We start from the raw sequence: 25,330 nt of genomic DNA on the forward strand, positions 1-25,330 counted from the left end.
CCTGATATTTATAGAAAACTGCTATTTATGGAAACTTGCTAAAAATAGTAACTGCCGTAAAAGGTAGCTTCTAAAAGTGGCAAATCATAAAGGATAGAAACCTGTCAGAATTAGGTGTTGCATTCCAACATAAATCCTAAATGAGATAGAAAACTGCGAGAATCCTATTCCTAATATGATTCAGAAATAAGAGTTACGTATTAATTAAATCCTAACGAACCTAGAGTTCGTAACGGGCCCAGACGCATCCCGTCACAAGATTAATACGCACTAAAAGACTCGATTAAGTCTCAAACTCTACGGATTTCAGGAATCCGAATCTGACTAAAGAAAACAGCCCAGACCCTATTTTCAACGCCTGGTTTTGGGCGCCGAAATCTTCGGCGCCCAGGCCTGGGCGCTGAAAATACCTGGGTACGTGTTTTTTCCTAATTCTTTGTGGATTAGAACTCTGCAAATCTATCTTTCAACGAACTCTTCCCTATAAATACAGCCCCAAATTCGACGTGAAAGGTACACACAACACAATTATATTCTGAGTATTGACTCTAACCCTTAGCCTAAGCCTCACGCTATGAAATCGTTCACGCGTTCTGTCGCAATGGATCCATAAATCGAACAGAACGTACTATGGTTGGAACGACCGAAACTGCAGACGTTCTTTATGGGTTTCAAATGGAAGAAGCAATCCAGTTCATCGAAGATTATGATCCAGCATTCCTAGACCCGCACGCATCCCGAGTCATCCCTAGAATGCTGTTAGCTCAAGGTTATTTCCCAGGAACCCCATTGGGCATAAGGAAGAAGGAATACACATTCCATCCTTTTCCCGACAAATCTACTCCCTTTGGCTTAGGTTATGAACCAACGGAGGAAGATATTGCTGACCGCCTGTCTAGTCTACGCCTTAACAAAGCCAAACAAACCACCCTCCTTCCCCCGTATCAAAGGACCCTTAACGGGATGTTCGTTCGGGAAGGAGAAGAACACCCATGCTGTGATTTCCCTGAACCCTTCGTTCAGGATGGCTTGCTAAAACCCGGATTTGAAATTTTCCATGACTGCCACACCCTGGATGAGGCACCCCACCTCACCAAGACTAAAACCGCTGAAATATTGGACAACCAGGCTCTATGGACATTGTTTAACGAATCGAGACCTATGGAGAACGAGACTGTGATGACTACCCTAGCTTTACAAGATGAAGGTTTCGATCTAACCCGGTTAATCTCTCCTGCATCAACACTAGAAGAGGTCGAGAACGGATGGGTGAAGACATATCAGTGGGTCAATAGGAATGGAATTCAAGATGAGTACCGGTGAAGGACCAAAGTTTTATGAGACTAAACCCCAGGCTTGAGCCACATAGAGCACCATTAGTAAAAGCGCCTAGTAGTTCTTTAGATTGGTAAAAAAAATAAAAATAATAGAGACTTTAGATGGTCCTAAGGCCCCTTAGAATATAGGTCAGTTTTATTTCAGTGTGTTTTCCTTACTTTCCGAATCAATAAAGGCGTAATATTTCTCCTAAAAATTTTATCCTAACACTAAATAAACACCAAATGTACTTGCAAAATTCAAAAATAAAGAGGCGGCCCACTCCAGGCACAACAAACAAAGCCCACTCGGTTTTGAAATAGTGCCATGGGAACCAATTCCCGAAACCCACAAAATAAACCACACTATCCCATTCATATCCCCAAAACCTAAAAAGCCCAACCAGTGTCATCATAAGAGTCAATCCGTGCAACCCAGAATCAAAGGAAATCAAAATCCAAAACAAATGTTACCAAAAAAAAAACACAGATTCATAAAACATAGATTCCATCATACCCTTCACTAACAACACGCACTTCAACCCACCTCAAAAGCCTACACAAAGATCTTCATAACTTCCGCACCCTAACCCCATTTTCAAAAACTGTTTTGGGTCACGAATAGAAAAAATTAATCCGGACAAAAACGCATTTCACGCTAACAGTCAAAAAGCCTCCAAAATAACCTCAAAATTGGCTTTAAATACGAGCAAAAAAAATCAAGGCACAAAAAAGGAAATAAATGCAAGAACATGTGAAGCAATGCGTCAAAAACTGACTGCCCAAGTCATTTTCAGCGCCCAGGGCTGCGCGCCGAAATTTCTGACGCCCCAGCCTGGGCGTTGAAACTCTCTGCCTGCCAAAAATCTTTCTTTTCAAAAGTGCTCGTCATTTTATCCGCACACAACGGAAAAATAACGAACACTTTGGGGGGTACAGTACGTATCCAAATAGGTTTACCAAGAATATAGCTATACAAATTGGTCGAATTTTACGCAACTTAAGGCAAATATACGTAGGCAATCCTCATTTGACCGATGAAAATAATGATAATACTTCACTCATTTGACCGATTAAGTAATATGTTTCCACTTCAGGACATATCTACCGAAATCCGGCATACTAGAACTTATTCTAAAGCTAGAACTACGCGCGACCTGATTCTGACAAGATACGTAGGCAATCCTTACCAAGGATTCGGTCCAATAAAAAAAACAAATATTCTTTGTGCAAAAAGTGTTAGACATATAAAATACATAAAAAAGAGGAGAAACAAAAATAAATGAAAAATAAAAATACGCCTTTATTAAGAAATAATAAGAAGGAAAACAAAGTGCTAGGAATAAAAACAAACACAACTGAAATAAATAAAGGGCACCTACACCCTAGCAAGAACTACACTACTCTAGTTCTTCCGGATCATCAAATAAAGTCTTGTAGAGGGCAATGTTCGCAGGATCCACCCCCACAGTCTTCTGCGCTGCCCCAATATCAATCTCCATAAGAACCGGCTCCTGGACACTAACTTCCAAAGACGCCAAGGCTTCAGAAACATTCTCAGTTATAGCCCGCTCAGCCTCAAGGGCACAGGCAATGGTGGGAGAAGGGTTATTATCATCAACTAGACTAGCCACTGTTTCTACAGGCGGCTGAGCCTTCCTAACCCATACATTGTTCCGGCGACGATCTCCGCGAGAGCTTGCATTTCTTTTAACAAGAGCAGGCCCCTTCATGTTAGGCATCTTTTTAGGCCTAAAACTGGAACGGGGATGAACTTCCTTTCGCTTTCGATCAGGACGAGCTTTCACAGTCTTAATACTATAGGTACGAGGTCTGGCAGAATCAGGACCCTCATACTTAACACGAATACGAGGTATCAAAAGCTCAGCCGGCTCCCCATTACGAGCCTCGGTCCTCACATCTTTATCATCGGATCTCATCCACAACTTGTAGTTTGCAGAAAGACCCACAAAGCCATTTGTAGCTACGGCCCAACGCGGGAGACCATCATAATACTTGGCCCACGCTAGAACCCGTGTTTGTGAAAAGGCCGCTACCTTAGGTGGTACCGTATCAGAAAAGGGGATAGTCTGCCTTAAACCATATTGACGCATGACTCGGTAAGGGAAAATATAGATGGGACGAGATAGCCCCAACAAAGAAACATAAACCGATACATCAGAACCCCCTGTCATAGTAGTCAAACCCCACCATGGTACCACCCACATGATAGAACAAATGCCATAAGTATAAAAGGAGGTCCATTCGGCCTCGTCCTGGCCTTGGTGCAAGTATTTTCGGTTACCCAAAGCTATAGGGCGATAATGTTTAGGATCGGCAGGAGCTTCCAAAAGTCTAAGCCGTTCCGCAAGCCAAATCTGCAGAAACAGGTACGATCGAATCAAAAGAATGAAAAGAAAGAAACGGTTCATGGGGCGCAGTTTCAACGCCTAGGACCAGGCGCCGAAAATTCCAGCGCCCAGCCCTGGGCGCTGAAACTCAGCCCCAGGCAAAAAATAAATATATGCAAAAGGGACGTATACGTGCGCAAGGAAAAATCGATTACCTGCAGTAATAGGGGGCTTCCCTTAAAATGTTCAGATTTGGCATCCTTCTTCAGCTCATCCGCACTCAGTAAAGTCTCGACAACAACCAGCGGCATAATAGAATAGCAACTTTCCATCTGGCTAATCAAGGGGATCAACCTTATGTCACCGAACTCACCATTGTTATTCGACAGCAAATAATGATTCAACAAGCAAAATACAAGGGCTCGGATATTCAATTTCTGTTCGGTCATATTCTTACTAGGCCTAAAGTGATGCTTTACAAGTTTTGCCAAGTTAACCTTATCATCTACAATAATTTCAGCAAACATGTTATCATCTAGTCCTAGGAAAGCCCTTATGGTTGTTTTACCCTCTTCGATAGTGCCAGGAGTAACAGGAGTAGCATTAGTAGGATAACCAAGGATCGCAGCAAATTCATCAGGCAAAGGACATTTTTCGTTGCCCCGAAAGGCAAAAACATGATAATCGGAGTCCCAAAAGCTGAGGGCAGCATGCAGAAAGTTATAATCAATATTAATTTGTTGTAAGCCTAAAAGTGCCTCTAAATGGTATTCTTTTAACAAAGTTTTTTCTGTAGGAGTAAGGGCCCGTAGCCAACGCCTAACAGTCCGTTGGAGTGAGAAAATAGGGGTCGACATGGCAAAAGCAATGAGTAATTAAAACACAGCAAAAAAGAGGGAAAGAATTTGAGAGTGTTGGAAAATAGGGACGTATCTAGCCCATATATATAGCTGAACGCACCCAATGACATCCTGATCCCATTTGGAAACGTGTTAGGAAATCCGAAAGTCAAATATCACCAGGAAAAGACTTTCAGCGCCCACGGCTAGGCGCCGAAATGTTTAACGCCTGGCCTTGGGCGTTGAAAATGCAGCCCAAGGCCCAGATTTCACAAAACACGGAACAGGAAAGGACTTAAGACCGTGTTGCTAAACACGAGGCCCTATCGTAAGTAGGATCAAGCCCAAAGCACTTTTAGCTCCCAAATAAGCAAATATAAACATTACAAACTTAGTCGAAACTTAGACTCGTCTCAGAAAATACTTATGTACACTTTTCAAAAAAGGCAAGTTAAATATCATGGTCATTCTTCGAAACACCAAAAATATGTGTCGTCAAGTTGTTTGTTTTCCAAATAAAAAAAAATGTTTGTCTGTCAAAGGATTAATCCGGGCCAAGCTAAAGCCGGATGTCGCCTGAAAACTAAAGTCGCACTCCACGGCTTCGCTAAAATAGCACACTACTATAAAAGGTCGCTCGCACATACGAGCGTGACCCCAAACATGATTACAAGATGTGAAAAACGACCGACGAGCCCCAGTACTTGGGGGCTCGCGAAAAAATAGACTTCAACAAGGAGCGCACGATCAAAATCACATTCCCGGACTGCGCCATACACCATATCATGTTTGGATATCTCAAAAAAGAACAACAACAGGTTCGACCTCATCGAAAGGTCGTCATTGACACTTGTGCACAGTCCTCTGATCGAAGACCAAGTCGAGCCGTAAAGACTAGCTCAAAATCACGAAAGCAGACGGTCGCAAGACAAAGGTCCGTCTGAACACGTTGTCAGCCCACGTTCAGGTTACAACTAAATTCGAGCATCCCTCGAAAGAATTCGCTCTTGCAAGAATCACAAAAAACAAAGGAATAGGAACTTTCCCATCTTCAGTTGGCAAGACCGCGGCACGCGAATCCCAAATCAAAAAGACGAATTCAGGTTCGCTCACCTCCAGCGAGCGGGGCGTCCACCCTTAGCGGACAGGGCTCGCCCACCTTCAGCGAGCGGGGTCTGCGTCACTAGCCGCGCAGGTTCTCAGTTTTCCAAAGATGAAGTGTTCAAAAACAAAATGAAATAGGTTCGCCATCTTCAGCCGGCGGGGTCTACGGCGCAAACCACGTAGGTCCTTATTTTCAAAAACACAAAACAAATTCAAAATAGATTCGTCCACTTCTATCGGACGGGGTTTCCACACTTAGCGGACAGGTTCGCCATCTTTAGCCGGCGGGGTCTACGTCACAAACCGCGTAGGTCCTTATTTTCAAAAATTCAAAAACAGATTCGTCCACTTCTATCGGACGGGGTGTCCACCCTTAGCGGACAGGCTCGCCATCTTTAGCCGGCGGGGTCTGCGTCACTAACCGCGCAGGTCCTTAGTCGCTGCAGCGATAACTTTTTCTGGTTTTCCCTTTTCCAAAATTAAAAGGATTGGTTTTCCGTTTTTCCAAAAAAGAGCGATGTGCTGGATTTTCCTTCGTTTTACGTCCCATAAAAACAAGGGGGTTTTCTCGTTTAGCTAGCCCTGAAAATGAGAATCTTTAAAAACATTTTTATCTCGTGATTGGGCTTGGCCAGGCCCAATTACACTTTATATCTTTGATTTCGAAAACATCTGTAGCTACTCCCAATGACAAAGTGAGGAAGTTTCTATACTATCAGTTGACAAATCCCAATGACACGTGAGGGATATGTCGACATTTCAAGTGATGACCGTTAAGTCAAATGTTATCACTCGGGGGCTCGTGAGACCCTCGCGAAACAGGTCACATACACCACGGCTTGTGTGACGCACTCCGTCTAATACTTTGACCACCGTCTTACTCCAAGACTCAGTCAAAGTGGGGGCTAACTGTAGACACCTACTTTTGCCCCCATTCCCGAAAGGGAAAGGTTCGATGATGAAAGCATAAATCTCCACTTGACAACGCATCTCCTATAAAATAAACGAATCTCAATTCCCCTTTTCATTTCACCCGAAACCTGATATTTATAGAAAACTGCTATTTATGGAAACCTGCTAAAAATAGTAACTGCCGTAAAAGGTAGCTTCTAAAAGTGGCAAATCATAAAAGGATAGAAACCTGTCAGAATTAGGTGTTGCATTCCAACATAAATCCTAAATGAGATAGAAAACTGCGAGAATCCTATTCCTAATATGATTCGGAAATAAGAGTTACGTATTATTTAAATCCTAACGAGCCTAGAGTTCGTAACGGGCCCAGACGCATCCCGTCACAAGATTAATACGCACTAAAAGACTCGATTAAGTCTCAAACTCTACGGATTTCAGGAATCCGAATCTGACTAAAGAAAACAGCCCAGACCCTATTTTCAACGCCTGGTTCTGGGCGCCGAAATCTTCGGCGCCCAGGCCTGGGCGCTGAAAATACCTGGGTACGTGTTTTTTCCTAATACTTTGTGGATTAGAACTCTGCAAATCTATCTTTCCACGAACTCTTCCCTATAAATACAGCCCCAAATTCGACGTGAAAGGTACACACAACACAATTATATTCTGAGTATTGACTCTAACCCTTAGCCTAAGCCTCACGCTGCGAAATCTTTCACGCGTTCTGTCGCAATCGATCCATAAATCGAACAGAACGTATCCTGTCCCATAATTTGAGATTCGTTAAATAAAAAGGAGAAATAGCAAAGTCAAAGTGGTTAGTTTTCTGAGAACCGTGACGCACCTCTCAAGTTTGCGTCGTAATGTGCCCCTTCTCGATGATTTAATTGCTTTCCTCGCCCTTTTTATGAACTGTTAAACTAACTAAATCTGATTGTTCTACCACGCCTAACAAATATAATATTTTTGGGAAATTGGATTATCATGCTAGGTCCCTTAATGGAATCTAAATCAGATAATCGCGATCGATCTAGTATTATATGTTGTATATTATTAAAATCAACTCAGATTAGTTTAATAGTTAACGCATGTCCCTTCAATTATTTATGCTGAGCTAGTAAGGATATCCTGCCTCTGGAGTTATGGACGAGCGAAGTACTCCTCTCGGTAGTTACAGTCCCCCGAACCCTCAATCTCTACCTTGCGGGTGTATGTTGAGAGATCCCCACACCAAGGATCACAAGGGAACCTACGGCCGTCGTGGTCAAACATAATTGCACTCCCTTTATGTCACGATAACCGGGTTTTGTCAGTTTTTCTCATTGTCGTTAAAAACTGAATGACGACTCCTATATTACTAGTCAATTGGGTGTAAACTCACAGGAAATCCAATTACACTTGGTTGAATAAAAAGAATCATCACACCCACGAGGGACGAGGTCACGCATTAGCCTCGTGCTTTTTCGACCCCCTCACAGATATGCTCCTACCCGAATCAGTTTCCCAAAATTAGATTCGTTAGACACACTCCTTCTACAATTCCTTTGATCTTCGTCTTAATCAGACTCAGTCAAAGTGGGGGCTAACTATTGATGCCTACATTTCACCCCATGCTAGAAGAGATAAGTTAAGTGATGAAACAAAACATCCACTTGTCAAACGTATTTTTAATCAAGCAACGAACGTTCTAAGAATGACCGACTCATTCCTCAAACCCATGTTTCTATTTATTGTAACTGCTATGTATATTAGCTTCCATCCTAAGTATTTTCATAAAATAGTAAAAACCATCCAAGATAGATTTACGTCAAAGGGGGCAGAGTTGCACTGCAACCCCTAAAAGAGATTAAAAAGCATAAAGAGAGTTTTAGTTGCATTCCAACTAAACCCCTAAAAGAGATTGAAAATAAAAGTAAGATTTTTGGTGTGAATAACTCGAAATAAGATTGAAAAGCGTAAAGAGGAGTTTTAATCGGGAATAAAACCGGATTAAGCTGGATAAAACGCGTGGAAAACAAAAGTGCGCAAGAATTTTCTTGCGCACAGGACAAATGCAACTAATTATTAGCGCCAACATCCACACACAAACGCCTTATTTCAGTCCAACCCAAATACAAAATTGGAAGCAAATCTGGCGCATAAGCGTGTGCGCGAATAATTTCTCATGCTAGGTGTTGTGTGCGAGAAATTTCTTGCGCACAAAATAATTTCAGCACTTTTAAAACTACGAAAATCTCTATCTTTCATGGCACTCTTTTCCTATAAATGGGGCCTTAAACCAGCCGAGTAGGGGGCACCAAATCATAATATCATACTATACCCAAGTTATAAGCCTAAGTCTAAGTTCTCAATCTGTCCCTTATGATCGTTTCGTGTACTTCATAATTCCGCTGCATTAACTCTTGTTAAGCGGAACTCTGCCTGTATAAGCACTCAAACTAAGCCAGGATCCTGCCCAAGAGTCTAGTCAAGTCAAGAAAAGTACGTTGCATAGAAGGGAAATGAGTAAAGACAAGTGGTTAGTTTTCTGAGAACCGCAATATAGCCTAAAACTATATTGTAACATGCTATAATCTGTTTTATTGATTTTATCACCATTATAAATCTGTCCCCATTAATCTAATTATTTGTAACGCCTAATAAGATATTCTTTTGACAATCCGGATTATTGTTAGGTACCTTAAATTAATCTAAATCATATTTTTGAGAACTGTTAGTTAATATTTGTGCATTAAAAGCAATCCATATTAATAATGTAGTTTAACGAATTGCCGAGTCATCGTTACATTGAACTAGTAAGGACCGTCACATGGGCTAATGCTGGGCATTCCCCGTATTAGTAAATGTCCCCTGAACCCTCAATCTCTACTCTGCTAAATGTATGTTGAGCGATCTCCACATCAGGGATCACAAGGGAACCTACGGCCCACTAGTACATAATTAACCTTAAGTAACACCCACAAAGTGATACATAAAGTGGTAAAAGTGTTACTATAGACAATAGGTAACACTTTAGTGGGTGATACATTCGCCCATGTTCCCTAAGGTCTTATGTAACACTTTGGGTAACTTATGGTAACACTTTTAAAAGTGTTACAATAAACCCTCTTATGTAACACTTTTTATTTCTTAGGTAACACTTACTTATCTTTAGTAACATTATGCAATCATATAGTAACACTTTATCCGACATTATGTATCACTTTTGCGAACTAATATAACACCTTGTTGATTATTAGGTAACATTTTTCAATCATCTTTTGACATATAGTAACACACTTTATTCCACATTATGAATCAATTTTTGCCAACTTATGTAACACCTTGTTAATTAATAGGTAACATTTTTTTTTAATTATTATTACTACTATTATTATTATTATATAAAGAAGCGATTACACAAAGTTGGATGGGAGCCTAGCCACTAATTGGGCTCCGACACCCTTATTCAAAGTAAAACACAAACGATGAAAAAGAAAAGAACGAATAATAGCAGCAGTCGTGTTACTCTGAGCAACCCGTGAGACCCTAGACATGAACTCGAGGGCATCACTCCCTAGTTCTCCATAGGTGGAGAAAGCAAAAGCGATAAAACCATACCCGTTGCCTATGCACTTCGCTTCATACTTCTTCTTCCTGGCAACAGCATTAGCGACAGCAGCCCCAGGAGCAAAAGCATCAACTCCTGGCCCGGTGAATGGAGAGATACCTGTGACATCTAAGCATACATTCTTCCCTTTGTTCCAAGAGTAGACGAGAAGTTCTGCAAGACGGAGATCTCTCCCTTCCTCAGACAGAAATCCCAACAGCACCTCCTTCTGCACAACAACCCTAGCCTGCGAACAGATATCCCCTAACACATCTCGAACAAAGTTATGGCGGAATTTCAGGCGAACATCATTACCACAATGCACTGCGTGATCCCCGAAACGATCTATGATTTTCGAAGAGCAGCAAGGACAAGTAAAGTCAGGAGGGAACATAGGTATCGCAAGGCGATAACACAAAACACACCTGAATTGTCTTGGATGCATCGTCTGCCCTAACCCCTCAATAGGGAGGGCTCTCAAGAAGTCTAAGGAGTGCGCCGCTCGGTTGCTGATGAGTATAGCCTTTTCTCTGGAACTCGGGTTGTGTTGTCCCATCATCTTCTTCTCTACCATATCAAAGTACACTGTAGCCAACTTTTTCATAAACGGGGGGCTGGTACCACTCGGCAGAGATCAAGGGGATCAAACTGACACAAATCCCGAAAGCTATTTAAAGCTAAATCACAAGCAAGGCCCAAAACAAAGTCACCACCATGCCCAAGAAGTCTGTTCTGGAGACCAAGAGACTGGAGACGCGAGGCAACAAAAGCATATGCGGAAGAGTCCTGCGCGGTGTAAACCCCGAAACCACCGAACCGAAAAGGTAGAGTGGCACACCGCCACTGCCAATCTCCAAAACCCGCACCACCATCCACAATAATATCCTGAAGAACCCTCCTTAAGGAGAGATCAAAGGAAAAAGGAGCAGACCCGAGGATATGCGGCGGACAAATCCGTAAAGAGAAGTACAAACGATTAACTCCCACACAACACCGCAGAAGAAGGAGCTCCGATTGAGGATCATTAAGCTCAGCCACGGCCTCCATCAAACCCACAGTCTTAGCGACCCTGTCCTCTATCAAGCGGCTGCAAAAGTCAGCCTTCAAGCTAACTGGCCCACCAAGAAGCGTGACTCCATCCCTGGGGCGGGCAATACTAGGAGGGAAAAGTGAGGAATCGAAGGTCCTCGGATCAGAAGTAGGCCAAAAGATTTCCGTTTTCTCAACATTTAAATGCAACCCCATTGCCGGACCCTCAGTAGTGATCACCTGCAAAGCCGAAGAAACCAAAGCAGTGTCCCCAATGATAGTACCGTCGTCGAGGTACCAAGCCATGAAATCAAGATTGCACTTCTCGTTGATCAGATGGATAAGCGGATGCAATGTAAGCACAAACAACAAAGGCCCCAAAGGATCACCCTGCTGAACCCCCTGGGAAGAAAGCAAGACAGAGCCCTCATAATACAACCTAGCCGGACGGGCATAACAGAATTCAATCCAAGGAGCGAGCGAAGGACATCGACGCCAGACCTCTCTAAGCATAGTACTACGATCTATCAAGTTAAAGGCATTGCTAAAATCAACCAGAAGCATAGACATGCTGCTCACCTCTCCCTTGGCCTCGACCAACCTGTTGAAAAGCCTGGAGAATAGCCTCACTCCCGTTAGGCACACACCCACCCCAAACTGAAAATCCTCAAGATAACTACCAACCTCCTTCCCGATCACGACAGCAGCGACCTTGGATACAAGTCTCCTCCAAACCGTCCCAACAGCAATAGGGCGGATACCCCCTCCAGGCTTAAGCAAGGGCGTAAGAGGGGCACTAGCAATAAACTCACCCAAAGAAGCAGGACACTTACCAACAAGTAACAGATTAACCACCGCAGTAATAGAAGTGGCTAAGTCATCAGCAACTGCAACATCAGCCTTACCAAGCGCATCCACAATATGTTGGGCCCGTAAACCATCACGCCCACAGGAGGTTCCCTTGGGGAACCTACGAATCCTACTTAACATAACATCTTTAGTGGCCGAGACCGCCTCGACATCAGCACAAAAGGGAGGCAGGACCGGACACGGCGCATCTGGGTGCTTCTTCTCTAACTCCCGCAGAGTCTCCTCAGTACCAGGTGCAACCCCCGACGAAGTCAAAATCCTAACAGCAGCAGTGAGATGACCGTCACTGACTTTCCTCATACACTGCCTCCTGGTCAACGCAGCAGAACTCACCTTCTTTCTCACCCCCTCCCCTTCCTCATCCACCATGGAAGTATGACGATCACCCTCCTTAAGAAGCTCTCTAACCAAAACCTCAGGTCCGCCCGGCTCTCTCCAGACCCGAAGAGCCCTCGAAATACCATCAACCTGACTACACCCTTTCTTTCCCGACTTCTTATAAGAACGTGACCGGATAACCCTAAGTGTGCACAAAGGAAGAAAGAGAAAAAGGATCCAAGAAGGAAGGTCATGCGGGGAGGCAACCACCTTATCTAGCGCATCTTTAAGGCACCGAGAAAAACCAAGCCGATTTGCTCTGAGGATACTTTTAACCGTACGACACTTGCCAGCCAAAACCCCATGCAGTAAAACAGTATCAAAAAAGGAAGGAGAGAGAGCAACAGAATCACCACAAGAACCAACAGAACCATCAACCAAACCGACAAGCGGAACAGACCTAGTAGGCTCAGGGATACCGAGGATCGCAACCTCCTCAAAAGAAGGAGCACAAACCACCAAACCATCTGCATGCTTACAATTCTTACTAAAAGTGTGAGTGCAAAAACACTCACCACAAAGCCAAATACCTGCCTGATGAAGCGCGGAATCTAAAGCAGAGAATAAAGAAAAATCCCTCCCAACACTGGCTTTGTGAGAAGCTTTCAAAGCACCATCTTTAAAATGACGAGCCCCCAGATGATCAATGAAATACTTCTTGGATAACCCCCTCCCGCCCCCACTATTGCACCCATCACACCCTTTAAAAGGGCACGAGATTCGAAGAACCATAACACACCAAACACCATACAACACCAGACACCACCAAACACCAAACACCATACAACACCAGACACCACCAAACACCAAACAACCAACCACCAAACACCACACAACAACCACGAAGACAACGAGCAATAATAACAACACCAACACCACCAAACAACACCACTGCCAAACAACAACACCAACAAACCAATAATAGCAAACCCATAATAACCAACCACCAAACACTAAACAACCAACCAACAACACCACCAATGTTAGAGTTTCCTTTTCTCCCAAGTTTCCTCTCTCGGTGCACGTTAGCTTAACGTGAGCCGTCGCCATGGCAAGAAAAACTGGGTCGAAAGCTCAAGGAAACAGGCATGGAAATGGTAATGGAAGACCACGAGGACCATCTTCAGACTCTCAAGCGCTGAAAACTTGTTCGATGGACGAAGTTCTAGGCGTAGAGGCGTTGGATTTTGGGATTGAGAATGAAGTTTTCACTCCAAAATCTGGGTTGCAACATCTCCAGGTTCGATCAGAAGTTCGTCATTCATTCAATGAATTCATGGAAGTCATCCATGGTTCAACGAAACAGATGAATGCAGGTACTACTCGATCTCAGCTGGATATTGGTATGGTTTCAATACCCATTTTACAACAATTTGATGATGCTGCTAAATCTGAGCATAGTGATAATCATAGTGAATCAACTACTGATCATAATGATGCGATTCCACCCATAGTGAATTCAGTTCATATTGAAATAGATGATATACAGGATGAGATTGATTTCTGGAATTCTGCTGTTGTTTGTTATGTAGTGGGTGCAAACCCTCCTGTTCATGTGATGGAGGGATATTTTAGGAGAATATGGAGGAATTTTAAAGTGGATAATGTGGTGATGGTGAAGAAAGGGGTATTTCTGGTGCGATTTATGACAATGGAGGCAAGAGATAAAATGTTAACTGGTCATTACTTTTTTGATAAGAAACCCCTAATTGTTAGACCTTGGTCTGTGGATATGGACATAGAAAAGGAAGAAGTACAGGTTATCCCTATTTGGATTCAATTGTGATTGAACTTCAAATATTGGGGTGAAAAAGCTCTGTTTAAAATAGTGGGGCAGATTGGCAATCCAGTTAAGAGAGATTCAGCCACTATTAATAGGGACAAACTACACTATGCTAGAGTTATGGTGGAAGTGCCAATGAATCAGAAACTACCTGAGTCTGTTTCTTTTGTGAATGAGCATGGCATGATAACTCAGGTGGAATTGAGATATGAATGGAGGCCAACACTCTGTGAGAAATGTCAGTTGATAGGGCATACTGAATCAGAATGTAGACAGAACAAAGCTAAGAAAGTGTGGGTGCAGAAACAGGTCCAACCTGTGCATCAAGAAAGATCTCAAGAGGTGGAAGTGGATCAAGCGGGGTTTCAGAGGGCACTTAGACCAATAAGAGTGAGAGTTTCTTCTGTGGAACCCACTCAGACTGCAAATCCTTTCCAGTTACTTAATGATGAGCAACAGGAGCAAGCTTCTCCACAATTGCAAGACAGTTCTGGTGATCACGGATGTGTCAGTGATCAAATGGGGAGTTTAATTGGAAGAGGGAACTCTTCTTCTCCTCATGGATAGGATATTAAGTTGGAATGTTAGGGGGCTCAATTCATCCCAGAAGCAGAATGAAGTGTGCAGATTCATTCAGCAGCATGGAATTGGATTGGTTGGTCTCCTAGAGCATAAGGTAAAGTTGCCAAATCTGGGTAAGCTTTATCAGAAGATTTTCTCTGGTTGGTGTTTCACTAGCAACTCTAGCTTCCATTCCGGAGGTAGAATAATTGTGGCTTGGAATCCTGGTAGTTTCACTGTTAGCATTTTGTCTGTTACAACTCAGCATATTCACTGCCATGTCACTCCTATGAGTGGTATGCCAGCTTTCTTTTGCACTTTTGTGTATGCTTTCAATGATAGTAAGCAGAGAGAGTCCTTATGGAGTGATTTGAGAGTGTTGAATACTCAGGATCCTTGGATTCTTTGTGGAGATTTTAAATGTGTGATGAACATAGAGGAGAGAATTGGTTTTGCTGTTAGACAATCTGAAATTGCAGATATTAATGCTTGTATGCACTGCTGTGGCATGGAAGATATCAAAAGTAGTGGTCATTTCTTTACTTGGAACAACAAGCAGGAAGGAGAAAATAGGGTCTTTTCTAAACTGGATAGGGTTCTTGCTAACCCTAAATGGTTTGATTCTTATTCTGCTGCTGAGGTGTGTTTTCTGAGTGAAGGTGCTTTTGACCACTCACCTGGGTTGCTCACTGTTTATCCTAAGAATAATGGGGGGAAGAAACCTTTTAAGTACTTCACTATGTGGAAAAGTGCTCCAAAGTTTAGTGAGATTGTTAAGACTCAATGGGATAGACCCATTTCTGGAAGTAAGATGTTTGTAGTGGTTTCTAAGTGGAAGAGAGTGAAGGTGGCTTTGAAAGAGCTTAATAAGACTGGTTTTTCTGATGTACATGCTGCAGACTTGAAGGCCTATCATGACTTATTAGCTGCTCAAGAAGCTATGCATCTTCATCCTGCTGATCATTCACTTGCTAATGAAGAGCTAGATGCTATTAAGACATACAAAGATAAACATCAGGTTTATTTGGATATTTTGAGGCAAAAAGCTAAAGTAGAGTGGATCAAGAGTGGGGATGAGAACACTGCAGTGTTTCACCAGAGTATTAAAAGAAGAAATTTGCAGAATCAAGTGTATAGTATTCATGATAAGAATGGAGTTTGGAGAGATAATCCTACTGAGGTTACTAGTGCCTTCTTGGAGTATTATGAATGTTTATTGGGTGGTAATCGTACTCAAAAAGCTGAAGTTCTTTCTCATATAGTTCAAACAGGTCCACTAATTACTGATGCTCACAGAGCTATTCTAAATGCTCCTTACACTAGAGAAGAGGTGAAGAATGCTTTATGGTCTATTCCAGGTGTGAAAGCACCAGGGCCAGATGGATTTGGATCCTTCTTTTATAGAGATGCTTGGCACATAGTGGGGGATGATGTGATTGCTGCTGTGTTAGATGTTCTGCAGAGTGGCAAATTGTTGAAGGAGCTGAATCATACTGTTATTACCCTTATTCCCAAAACTAAATGCCCAAAGAATGTGAGTGAATATAGACCTATATCTTGCTGTAATACCTTATATAAATGTGTTACCAAGGTATTATGTGGGAGAATGAGACAGATCTTGCCTGATCTTATCCAGGAGAATCTGGGTGGTTTTGTTCATGGGAGGTACATTGTTCACAATATCATGGTGATCCAGGATTTGGTTAAGCAGTATGGTAGGAAATCAGTTAAGCCTAGCTGTTTAATGAAAATAGATTTACAGAAGGCTTATGATACAGTGGATTGGGGGTTTCTGAAATATATGCTTGAGCAGTTGGGTTTCCCTAATTCCTTTGTGCAGATTGTTATGGAGTGTGTTACTACTCCCATGTTTTCTTTGATGGTTAATGGCTCAATGCAAGGATTTTTCAAATCCAAAAGAGGGTTGAGACAAGGTGATCCCATGTCACCCTTGTTATTTGTCATCTGCATGGAATATTTATCAAGAATTCTTCAGAAAATGAGTGCTCTCCCTCAATTTCAGTTTCACCCAAGGTGCAGAGATATTAAGCTCACTCACTTGTGTTTTGCTGATGATCTGATCCTGTGTAGCAAAGGTGACTTCCCTTCCATTTATCTTCTATTGCAAGCTTTCAAATTGTTCTCCATAACATCTGGTTTGTGTGCTAATATTCAAAAGTCCTCTGTTTATTGTCATGGTATGACTGAATCTGATGTAAATAGAGTGATTGTTGCTTCTGGTTTTACTAGAAGTGCATTACCTTTTAGGTATTTGGGAGTTCCAATTTGTTCAAAGAAAATTACAGCAGCTCAGTGTGAGATGTTGGTGGATAAAGTTTGGAGTTCTAGGAACCTCTCTTATACAGCTAGGATGCAATTGATTAATGCTATTTTGCTTAGTATCCATATGTATTGGTCCCAGATTTATATTTTGCCCAAGAGTGTTCTAAAAGAGATTACCAAAATTTGTAGATCCTTCTTATGTAGTGGACAGGCATATAGCTCTAAGCCAAGTTACATAGCTTGGGAGAAGACTTGCTGTGATAAGAATCAAGGTGGTCTTGGTTTTAGGAATGTGGAGGTGTGGAATGTGGCTAATCTGGGGAAGTATGTTTGGGCTGTAGCCAATAAGCAAGATAACATCTGGATAAAATGGATCAATTCAGTTTATGTTAAGGATGGGGATTGGTGGGATTTTGTCCCTACTAGTTCTTCTAGTTGGTACTGGAAGAAAATCTGTGATACTAAAGAACAAATCAAGCAAGTGTTTACTGCTACTGAATTCTGCAATATGCCTAAATATTCTGTGAAATTGGTGTATAATAAGCTCATTGATGCCAAGCCCATGGTTCACTGGGACAAGATGGTCTGGAATAGGCTTACTGTGCCAAAACATAGGTTCATCTCTTGGTTGGCAATTCAGCACAGATTGCAAACAACAGCAAAAATGGCAAGAATTGGAGTTAGCTCAACTTCAAATTGCCTTCTCTGTGGTCAAGCCCCTGAAGATTATGAACACTTGTTCTTCAAGTGTCCTTACAGTAGCAGATGTCTCACTGATTTGAAGAATTGTTGGGGATTCAAAGCTCCTTTACTACCTTACAGAGAGGAGTTAGACAACTGTCTAACAGCAGCAGTTCCAAATTTAGGAAAAGTGTTATGTATGCTAGCATGGTTGCTTTGACCTATCTGGTCTGGAGGAGTAGAAATAGTAGCTTCTGGGATAAAGCTTTCCCTACTGTTTTGAATGTAATGACTGTTTTAAAGCAGACAGTTAAGAGTAGAGTGATGGCTGTAATGCCAAAGAATGTAAGTAGGAAGGATAGTTTGTGGTTTCAGAATCTCTGAAACTTAGTTGTGTTGTGCTTGCTCTTGTGAGAATGGTCCAACCTAGTTGGTTTGTTCCCCTTGAGTTAGCCTAGGTTGTATTCTGTTTTGTGGAATTAATATTATCCTTACTTGCTTAGCAAAAAAAACACCACCAATGTTCAAATAAAAAAACAACAAGAATACCAACACCAACAACAAAAAGCAACCAACACCAAAAAGCAACCATCAAACTGAAGCTGCCGGCCAATACAAACGAATACAATGCTCGAAAACAACACACAAATACACCAAAACGAAGATCACACGAAAACAAAGCTCAAAAACAACGCACGAAACACCAAACATATGACACGAATTGCCGGAAAAGACCTCACAAACCTGAACAATCACCAAACTGAACTCACGAATGGCCGGAAAAACGAACTCGCAAACCTGATCGAATCACCAAATTAAGAAAACCCCGAATTGAAACTGAACACCCAAATTGCCGGAAACTGCTCGTATCACCAAACTGAAACCCAAAATGAAACTGAACTTCCCGAAATGCCGGGAACTGAACCCAATTATTATTATTCGACGACTACTACAACTACTATGGTTATTTAAAATATGCAACTTTTTTTAATTTTTTTAAGTTAAAAATTAAATTAACACGAACAACAACAATAATTTTGAAATTAACATATACAGTAAATAATTGGAATTTATATAATTTCATAGTTTCTTAAAAAAACATCCACAAACACTAATATTTTTGTTTGGCTAAACAATCTAATAAACAAAACAAAACGAAAGACAACTTAGGTCAACTTCATCGACTTCGATCTCTAGACTACCAAATTCCAAAAGAGAAAAAACAACATAATAGTCTGCGCAACAGCAAACAAACATCAGTAGTAATAGCGCACATCAGCTAGCAGTTGCCAACAGACAACAGTAGACTACTGATCAGTAACAGTAACAGTAACAGCAGTGACATCAGTACAGCAACAGTAACAGCAGCAGACGTACAATAGCAGCTAGCAGCGACAACAGCAAACAGCAGTGACAGCGCGCAGCAGCTGACAACTCCAAAATGCTACTCTAATCCTTCATCTTGATCCATTTGATCCTATATATGTGTGAAATTATCTGGAGTCTGGACAGTACCTGGAAAAAAGGACATATATTTGGTACAAGTGAACTCTCTTATTTCATATGTAATGATAATTGTCATTGAATAATGGTACATGACAAGCTCTTGGAACCTACAGTTACTGGACTAGAAGAACCACACAGGTTGGAACTTAAAGTTGTAGCCCTTTCAGAGGAGATGAACTTAAAGGGTTAGAATATGAACCTTCAGACATAGTAATCTAAAATCAGAGAATAACAATATATTAATAGAACTTCCCAGCAGATTAATGCAATCCTTGAACTCACATAATACAACACCAGTAAAAAAGAAAAGGCCCACAAATTTGCCAAAAATGAAAATAAAATAAAATCTAGAGACTAAGAAAAGGAATTCGATAAAGTCTGAATGCTCGAATACAATATCGTATGCTCGAATACAATATCAGTTCATAGCACACAAATAAGAACATACCTGAAAAAAAGGGGGAATTCGATAAAGTCAAACCAAGAGCACGATCGACACAATGATTAAGACCACGAGATTGGAAGCACGAATTCAATGAAACCTGAAATTGAAAGTGCGAATTCGGAATTTGAATTAAGACAAGCGCAAATTCAATAAAACTTGAAATTAAAATTGCGAATTTTCTGAATCAATACCGCAGCTGAGAATTAAACTTGCAAAAATTACTTGTATTGATAATTTAAGTGCAAAAATATGATTACTACAGAACCTTTATTTATTAAGTATTTGTATTGATAATTTAAGTTCAATGTAGACAAAACACGCATGTGCACTGTATTTTTTTGCCAGAAATGCACTTGAGGGGTTTTTTTGTTTTTGATGTAACATTTAAGTTGTAGAGTTTTTTCTGTGTACTGTTTGTTTTTTTTAGATCCAATGTAATTACAAAGGGCAGTGACAGTCATAAAGATCAAATCTTACAATTTTTACAGTATGAGATCCTGCAGGACATAATTCTTAGGATATGATGTTCAACCAATAGGAACTGGGTATGGGGCTTGGGGGGTTGATGTTTTTTAACAGGTTGGTATCAATATAGGAGCCTAGTAGCTTAACTTCATTGAGCTCCCACTTGAAACTATGAATCATGAAACTCATGACATAGGCATGAATCTCATATTGATCATTGGCTCTCTATAGAAAAAAATAGTTTTGGTAAAGATCATGATCATATGACTGAAGTTTCAGGCTAGAGCCTTCTACCATTTAGGCCAAGAGGTGAGGATCTGGGAGGTAAATACCTAATTAGCAAAGACTAAACCCATCTATTTCATATAAGCCATCAGATTTCCAATTACATCAAAATATTTGAAGGAACTCTTGAAACAAAATATCGGGTTTGAAGTTCTGGTTGGATCTTATAGTCAAGCTATAGAATCTGTTGTTATAGCTGGGATAGACTATGTCTTACTTGTATATTCCCTACCTTTCTATTGCGAGCTCAGTTTGTGTCTTAGTACGGGTAACCGTATCAGCTAAATCTGGCATTTTAACTGCACAAAAACTCTATACAACTTCTCTTTGGCTTGATAAAATTTTAGTTCAAATGGGGGAAGTATTCCAAGACTTAAGTGACCAGTCCTTTTGTCTGGTCACATTTCATTTGCATTTTTTATGGCTGCAGGTATCCTTAACTCGGCTACTGAACAGATTTTGTGACATCTAGATTTTAGCAAAGACAAATTTCAGAATAGCAAAGACAAAATAAAAAGAAGTTAAATAAAAGTAAAAACATATGAATGCTAGCACTTTTATTATTCATTAGAGATCCAAAACAGCATGCCGAGACAATGCTGATTTTTCTATTATTCTGCAATTCTCCTTGGGAGATAGAAACAGATATATATATATATATATATATATATATATATATATATATATATATATATATATATATATATATATATATATATATATATATATACTGTCAGTTTTATGTTGGCATCCTGCTTTAACATATATTTTTTAAAAAAAATTTGAATACAAGTCAGTGAGAAGATCAGGGAGTAGAGACTATGAACCCACTCTTGCATCAATGTTGCAACAACGCAGTCAGGTTTATTCCCATGCTCATTGAGCACTAGTTGCTATTAGAATTCAAAACACAACCCAAAGAGCCGAAGACCTCATAATTTGCACCTCACTTATTAAGATATGTACTCAAAAATGAATTCTTTAAATGTAACTGAAGAATCGCTATAGGCAGCCACCAAATATCCAGTTTTCAAGAGCAGCAATAAAACTTTAAGCTTTCTTCCTAGTTCCTTCACAATTTTTAACATGATCCTAGTTCTCCACTACTCCCAATCTCCCCTACCCAATTCAAGCTTAGTTCCCACTATTCCATTGAACGTTGTTATCAACACTCTACAAACCAGTAAACTAATTGATTTACATGAAAAGGTTCTCTTTGAACCCAAAACAATTCCACTTTTTACAACAAACCAACTTCCTCCTTCCATGTTCCAATAACAGAGTAGTACACACAATAGCGGAGTTAGGGGGCGGGAGGGGGCAGCCCCCCCCCCCCCCCCCCAACAATTTCAGAAAATATTTATATTTAGTAATAAACACTAAAATAATCAATAAATGTTACTTGCGTCAATGGTTATTTATAGTTTAATAACTCTAATTCACACCTTGGTCTAGGGTTCAAATCCTCGTACCATACTTTTACTTTTTAGTTTCATCTTTTTTTCTCGCCCCCGTTCTTTTAAGTTTCACTTTTTTTCCTTGCCCCCAACGTTGAATTCGTGGCTCCGCCACTGAGTACACAAGCCTTAATTTAACAAAACTTATCCTTTTTGGTTAACACTCTTCATAATTGGTTCGGACCGGATATTTTAGTGTATAGGTAAAAAAGCAGAATATCCCTTCACTATGTAAACCTAAAGAGAATCTATTATAAGAGGAATTGATATACCTTCGTATCAGAATGTCTAGATGCACCATGTGAGTTGTGCAACTTCTTCGGGTCGTCGGAGGAACAATTTTGGCAGAAGAAGTGATCAAGTCTTTTAGCTTCTTCTGCCGTCATTTCTATACATGGAAAAGGAGGAGGATCCTATAATTACAGTTAAGTAATGTATCAGTGTAAATTAAAATGACAGTACCGTAGCATCGATAGATCTTTCATAACTTTTTAGTACAAATTTAAATTCCAAATGTCTAATCCATCAAGTACCTGTTCTAGGACACCACTAGCAAAGGTTCCAGAGCATCTAGAGTGTCCATGGTGAGATTGTTGTACCTAAATAAAGAAATATGTTTCCTAAACTCCAAAAAGATGAGGTGAAATCAAAGAACAAACAACCATTATGAAAACCGATCATACCAAAACTCTTCCCCAGGAAAGGTCAAAGAGGCATGTATTCCCACCCCTGAATATCTCTAGCTATGGAAACCACTTTCAAGTAAATTTGAAGATTATTCAGATTAAAGAATAAGTGGAATCCATATTAAAGAATAAAGATCGCAAAAGATTTACCACTCCAGTCTTTCATCAGCACAAGCCCAAAGATTTGATCAGAAGCATTACTGACATCAATAGGTTTTCCCAGTTCGTTTCTTGGACCCACTACTGCATCCTGCATCATCAATGGAAAAACACAGTCAGCTTCAACAGGGAAAAGAAGGGTCTACCAGATAGGAAATCAACACAATTGTGCATGAAACAAGCTAGGATATATTAATTTTGGCTCATAAACCTGATAACCTTTAAAACAGTTCAAACTTCCAACAATTACTCATAAAACAGTGTAAAATATTCGATTTTGATAGAAAGAGAATTAGTCACTAAATTGAGATGCAACTCATTCCTGAGATGGAGAGGTATGTTGTGAACCAAATCATTCATTCATGAACTCCTGATTGACAGTTCATATATTGAATATCATCATTTTAACATCAATTGCACACAAAAGAAGCATTCAGCGCAATTAAAAAAACCTAATTCATATGAAAATTTTGAATAAGATACATCAAAATCGATTCGCTCAGCTTGAAATTCACCCAAATAGAAAACTAAATCCCTAATTACAACTCCCTTAAGTAGGCTCATGACACAACCACTATCCTAAGTTACTAGTCTTAGAAAATCCTTAACAATATGCAAATATTGCACCTCCGTTAGATCATATCACTGTAAAATTACCTAAAAACAATATCAAGCCAGTGTGAACATCCCAATTTGATGAACCCTAGTAGTACTAGGAGACCCACTTTTGAAATGCCAACTTCATCTGGATTGAGGGTTGGAGGCAGTAATGAAAAGGAAATAAATCATAATTAACACAATTAAAAACAACGTCTTACCTCTAAAACGGTTCAAACTCTTCGAAGCAGAGCCAATTTCGCACTTATCTTCACAATTGACTAATTGAAAAGCAAATTGGAATCGCCGACTCAATACTCAGAATTGAAACTATAAATTATGACCAGATCTATTCGAATAGAGTAAGAAATTGAGGTTTTTGGGAGAAATTCGCACTGTTTTGTGGTGAGAATTAGGGTAGCAAGAATTTTGCTGCCATGTTTGGTGGAGAGGAGAAGAGATGCCAAAGGGAAGAGGGTTTTTGTTTTGTTAGTTCAACTTTTTTTTTCTTTTGTTTTTTCTATTTAATTCGTTTATTGGGTAATTTCAAGCTTTTTCTATTAAAAAAATATATACTTCGTATATCACAAATACGACGAGTTACTGGTCGTATTTAGAACTCTGGTCATCGTTGATTTTAGAGCAGACCCGGGAAAAAAATTCCCGCTTTACTTTTCGCCAAATTTTCATATATTTTACGACGAGAATATTTATAAATACATCGAGATTGGAGGCTGGTCGCAACTAATGAAACTATTCGCGACCACTTCCAATACTCGTCGTTGAAATTGATTTTTTACGACGAGAAACGCTTATGGTCATAATGTTTTGTCCTGAGTGAAAGTTTTTTACGATTAGCCCATATTTTTATTGCAAATATTTAATTTCCTTCTTAAAAAATAAGGTAACACTTCATAGTGTTACCATAAAATGATACCTATTTTAAAAGTGTTACCATAAACTGTTACCTATTTTAAAAGTGTTACCATAAACTGTTACCTATTTTAAAAGTGTTACCATAAAATGTAACCTTGAGTGTTACATTTTTTAAAAAAATGTTACCAAAGTGTTACTTAAAAATCTAGTAAATTTGCATTTCAAAAAGTGTTACCACATAGGCTCGGTTATGTACTAGTGGCCGTTGTTGTCAAATACGTGAGCCTGAGCCTAAAAGTTGCTACTCTCGTATCACAATAACCGGATTTTGTCATTGAAAACTGAATGGCAACTCCAAGGTCTAGTAAAAAGAGGCTAATGCCCATAGTTGGTCCCGTTTTACTTAATATTGCTTGACACACATCCGCGAGGGAAGAGAATAAAAGGGACCCTAAACTCGTCTTTTCCGACCCTATTTCCCCTCTTTAATGAAATAATTTTCCGGACTAAAATACCCTTGCATGTTAACAATATTCCTTATAAGTCCCGTCTAACCTTAATAATCTCCTTCCTTATTTCTCTCACCTTCCTGAAGAGAAGCCTAGTACTACTCCTTCATTCTCTGCTCCAACGCCTCTCAATCTCATGTACATCTAAATTAAAAAAAAGCAACTCTACCTCACGGGGAAGATGCAACCAGGACATCAACGACCACCGGCACCATCTTTTCGCCCACCTAGAAAGAGTTCAGTAGTTGAAAAGATAAATTCAAATAATTTGTAGATCTATTCATCTGTTGTGATAATTAAAAACCCTAAAAATTTCTTAATTCTTCTAAACAGGGGAAAAATGTTGCTGGTAATTCGCTTCCTTTACCTACACGTTCAACACACAACTCTTCTAATGAGGTGAGATTTGTTAACTATTTTTGAAGATTAATAATCTTGTGGTTCCATGTCATTTTTTAATTGTTTTTTCCACCAAAGTTTAGTTGTCCAGATTAATTGGTTGACATGAATTGATTGACTTATATCGAGATTAGTGCTCTCAGTTTAGATGATCTATTAGTAATTCCCTATATTATTTCTTTGTTTATATTGGTTTAAATCTATATTTTTTAACCCAATTTTGGTTCATACAGAAAAAAAGAGAGGAAATGAT

The 25,330-nt window shown here is 40.1% G+C and overlaps 1 protein-coding gene across 7 annotated transcripts; it reads right to left on the minus strand.

Annotated features, from left to right (window-relative positions):
* Positions 1-18,744: 18,744 nt before the first annotated feature.
* On the minus strand, positions 18,745-23,808 carry LOC110793581 (uncharacterized). Of its 7 annotated transcripts, none has more exons than XM_056826659.1 (8): positions 23,515-23,808; positions 22,688-22,787; positions 22,535-22,590; positions 22,385-22,450; positions 22,124-22,264; positions 19,648-19,741; positions 19,311-19,359; positions 18,745-19,208 (listed from the first exon to the last, which is right to left on the minus strand). In XM_056826659.1, the coding sequence occupies exons 2-7, from the start codon at positions 22,701-22,703 to the stop codon at positions 19,346-19,348; spliced, it is 387 nt and encodes a 128-aa protein (XP_056682637.1). In that variant the 5' UTR covers positions 22,704-22,787; positions 23,515-23,808; the 3' UTR covers positions 18,745-19,208; positions 19,311-19,345. The 7 variants fall into 7 exon arrangements, 3 of the variants coding, with proteins under 3 accessions (XP_056682637.1, XP_021854165.1, XP_021854164.1); XM_021998473.2 differs by having other exon boundaries at positions 19,311-19,414; XR_002534715.2 differs by lacking the exon at positions 19,311-19,359 and having other exon boundaries at positions 22,535-22,606; positions 23,515-23,805.
* Positions 23,809-25,330: the final 1,522 nt, after the last annotated feature.

The sequence above is a fragment of the Spinacia oleracea genome, chromosome 4 (assembly GCF_020520425.1).
Source record: "Spinacia oleracea cultivar Varoflay chromosome 4, BTI_SOV_V1, whole genome shotgun sequence".
Classification (NCBI taxonomy): domain Eukaryota; kingdom Viridiplantae; phylum Streptophyta; class Magnoliopsida; order Caryophyllales; family Amaranthaceae; genus Spinacia; species Spinacia oleracea.

Excerpts from the sequence above, each read along its gene's own strand:
- LOC110793581 (XM_021998472.2), bottom strand. Across the intron at positions 22,451-22,534 it reads TTTCCTGGGGAAGAGTTTTG|GTACAACAATCTCACCATGG; the intron begins GTATGATCGGTT and ends TTCTTTATTTAG. Across the intron at positions 19,742-22,123 it reads CTAGACATTCTGATACGAAG|GTTTCATTGAATTCGTGCTT; the intron begins GTATATCAATTC and ends TTTCAATTTCAG.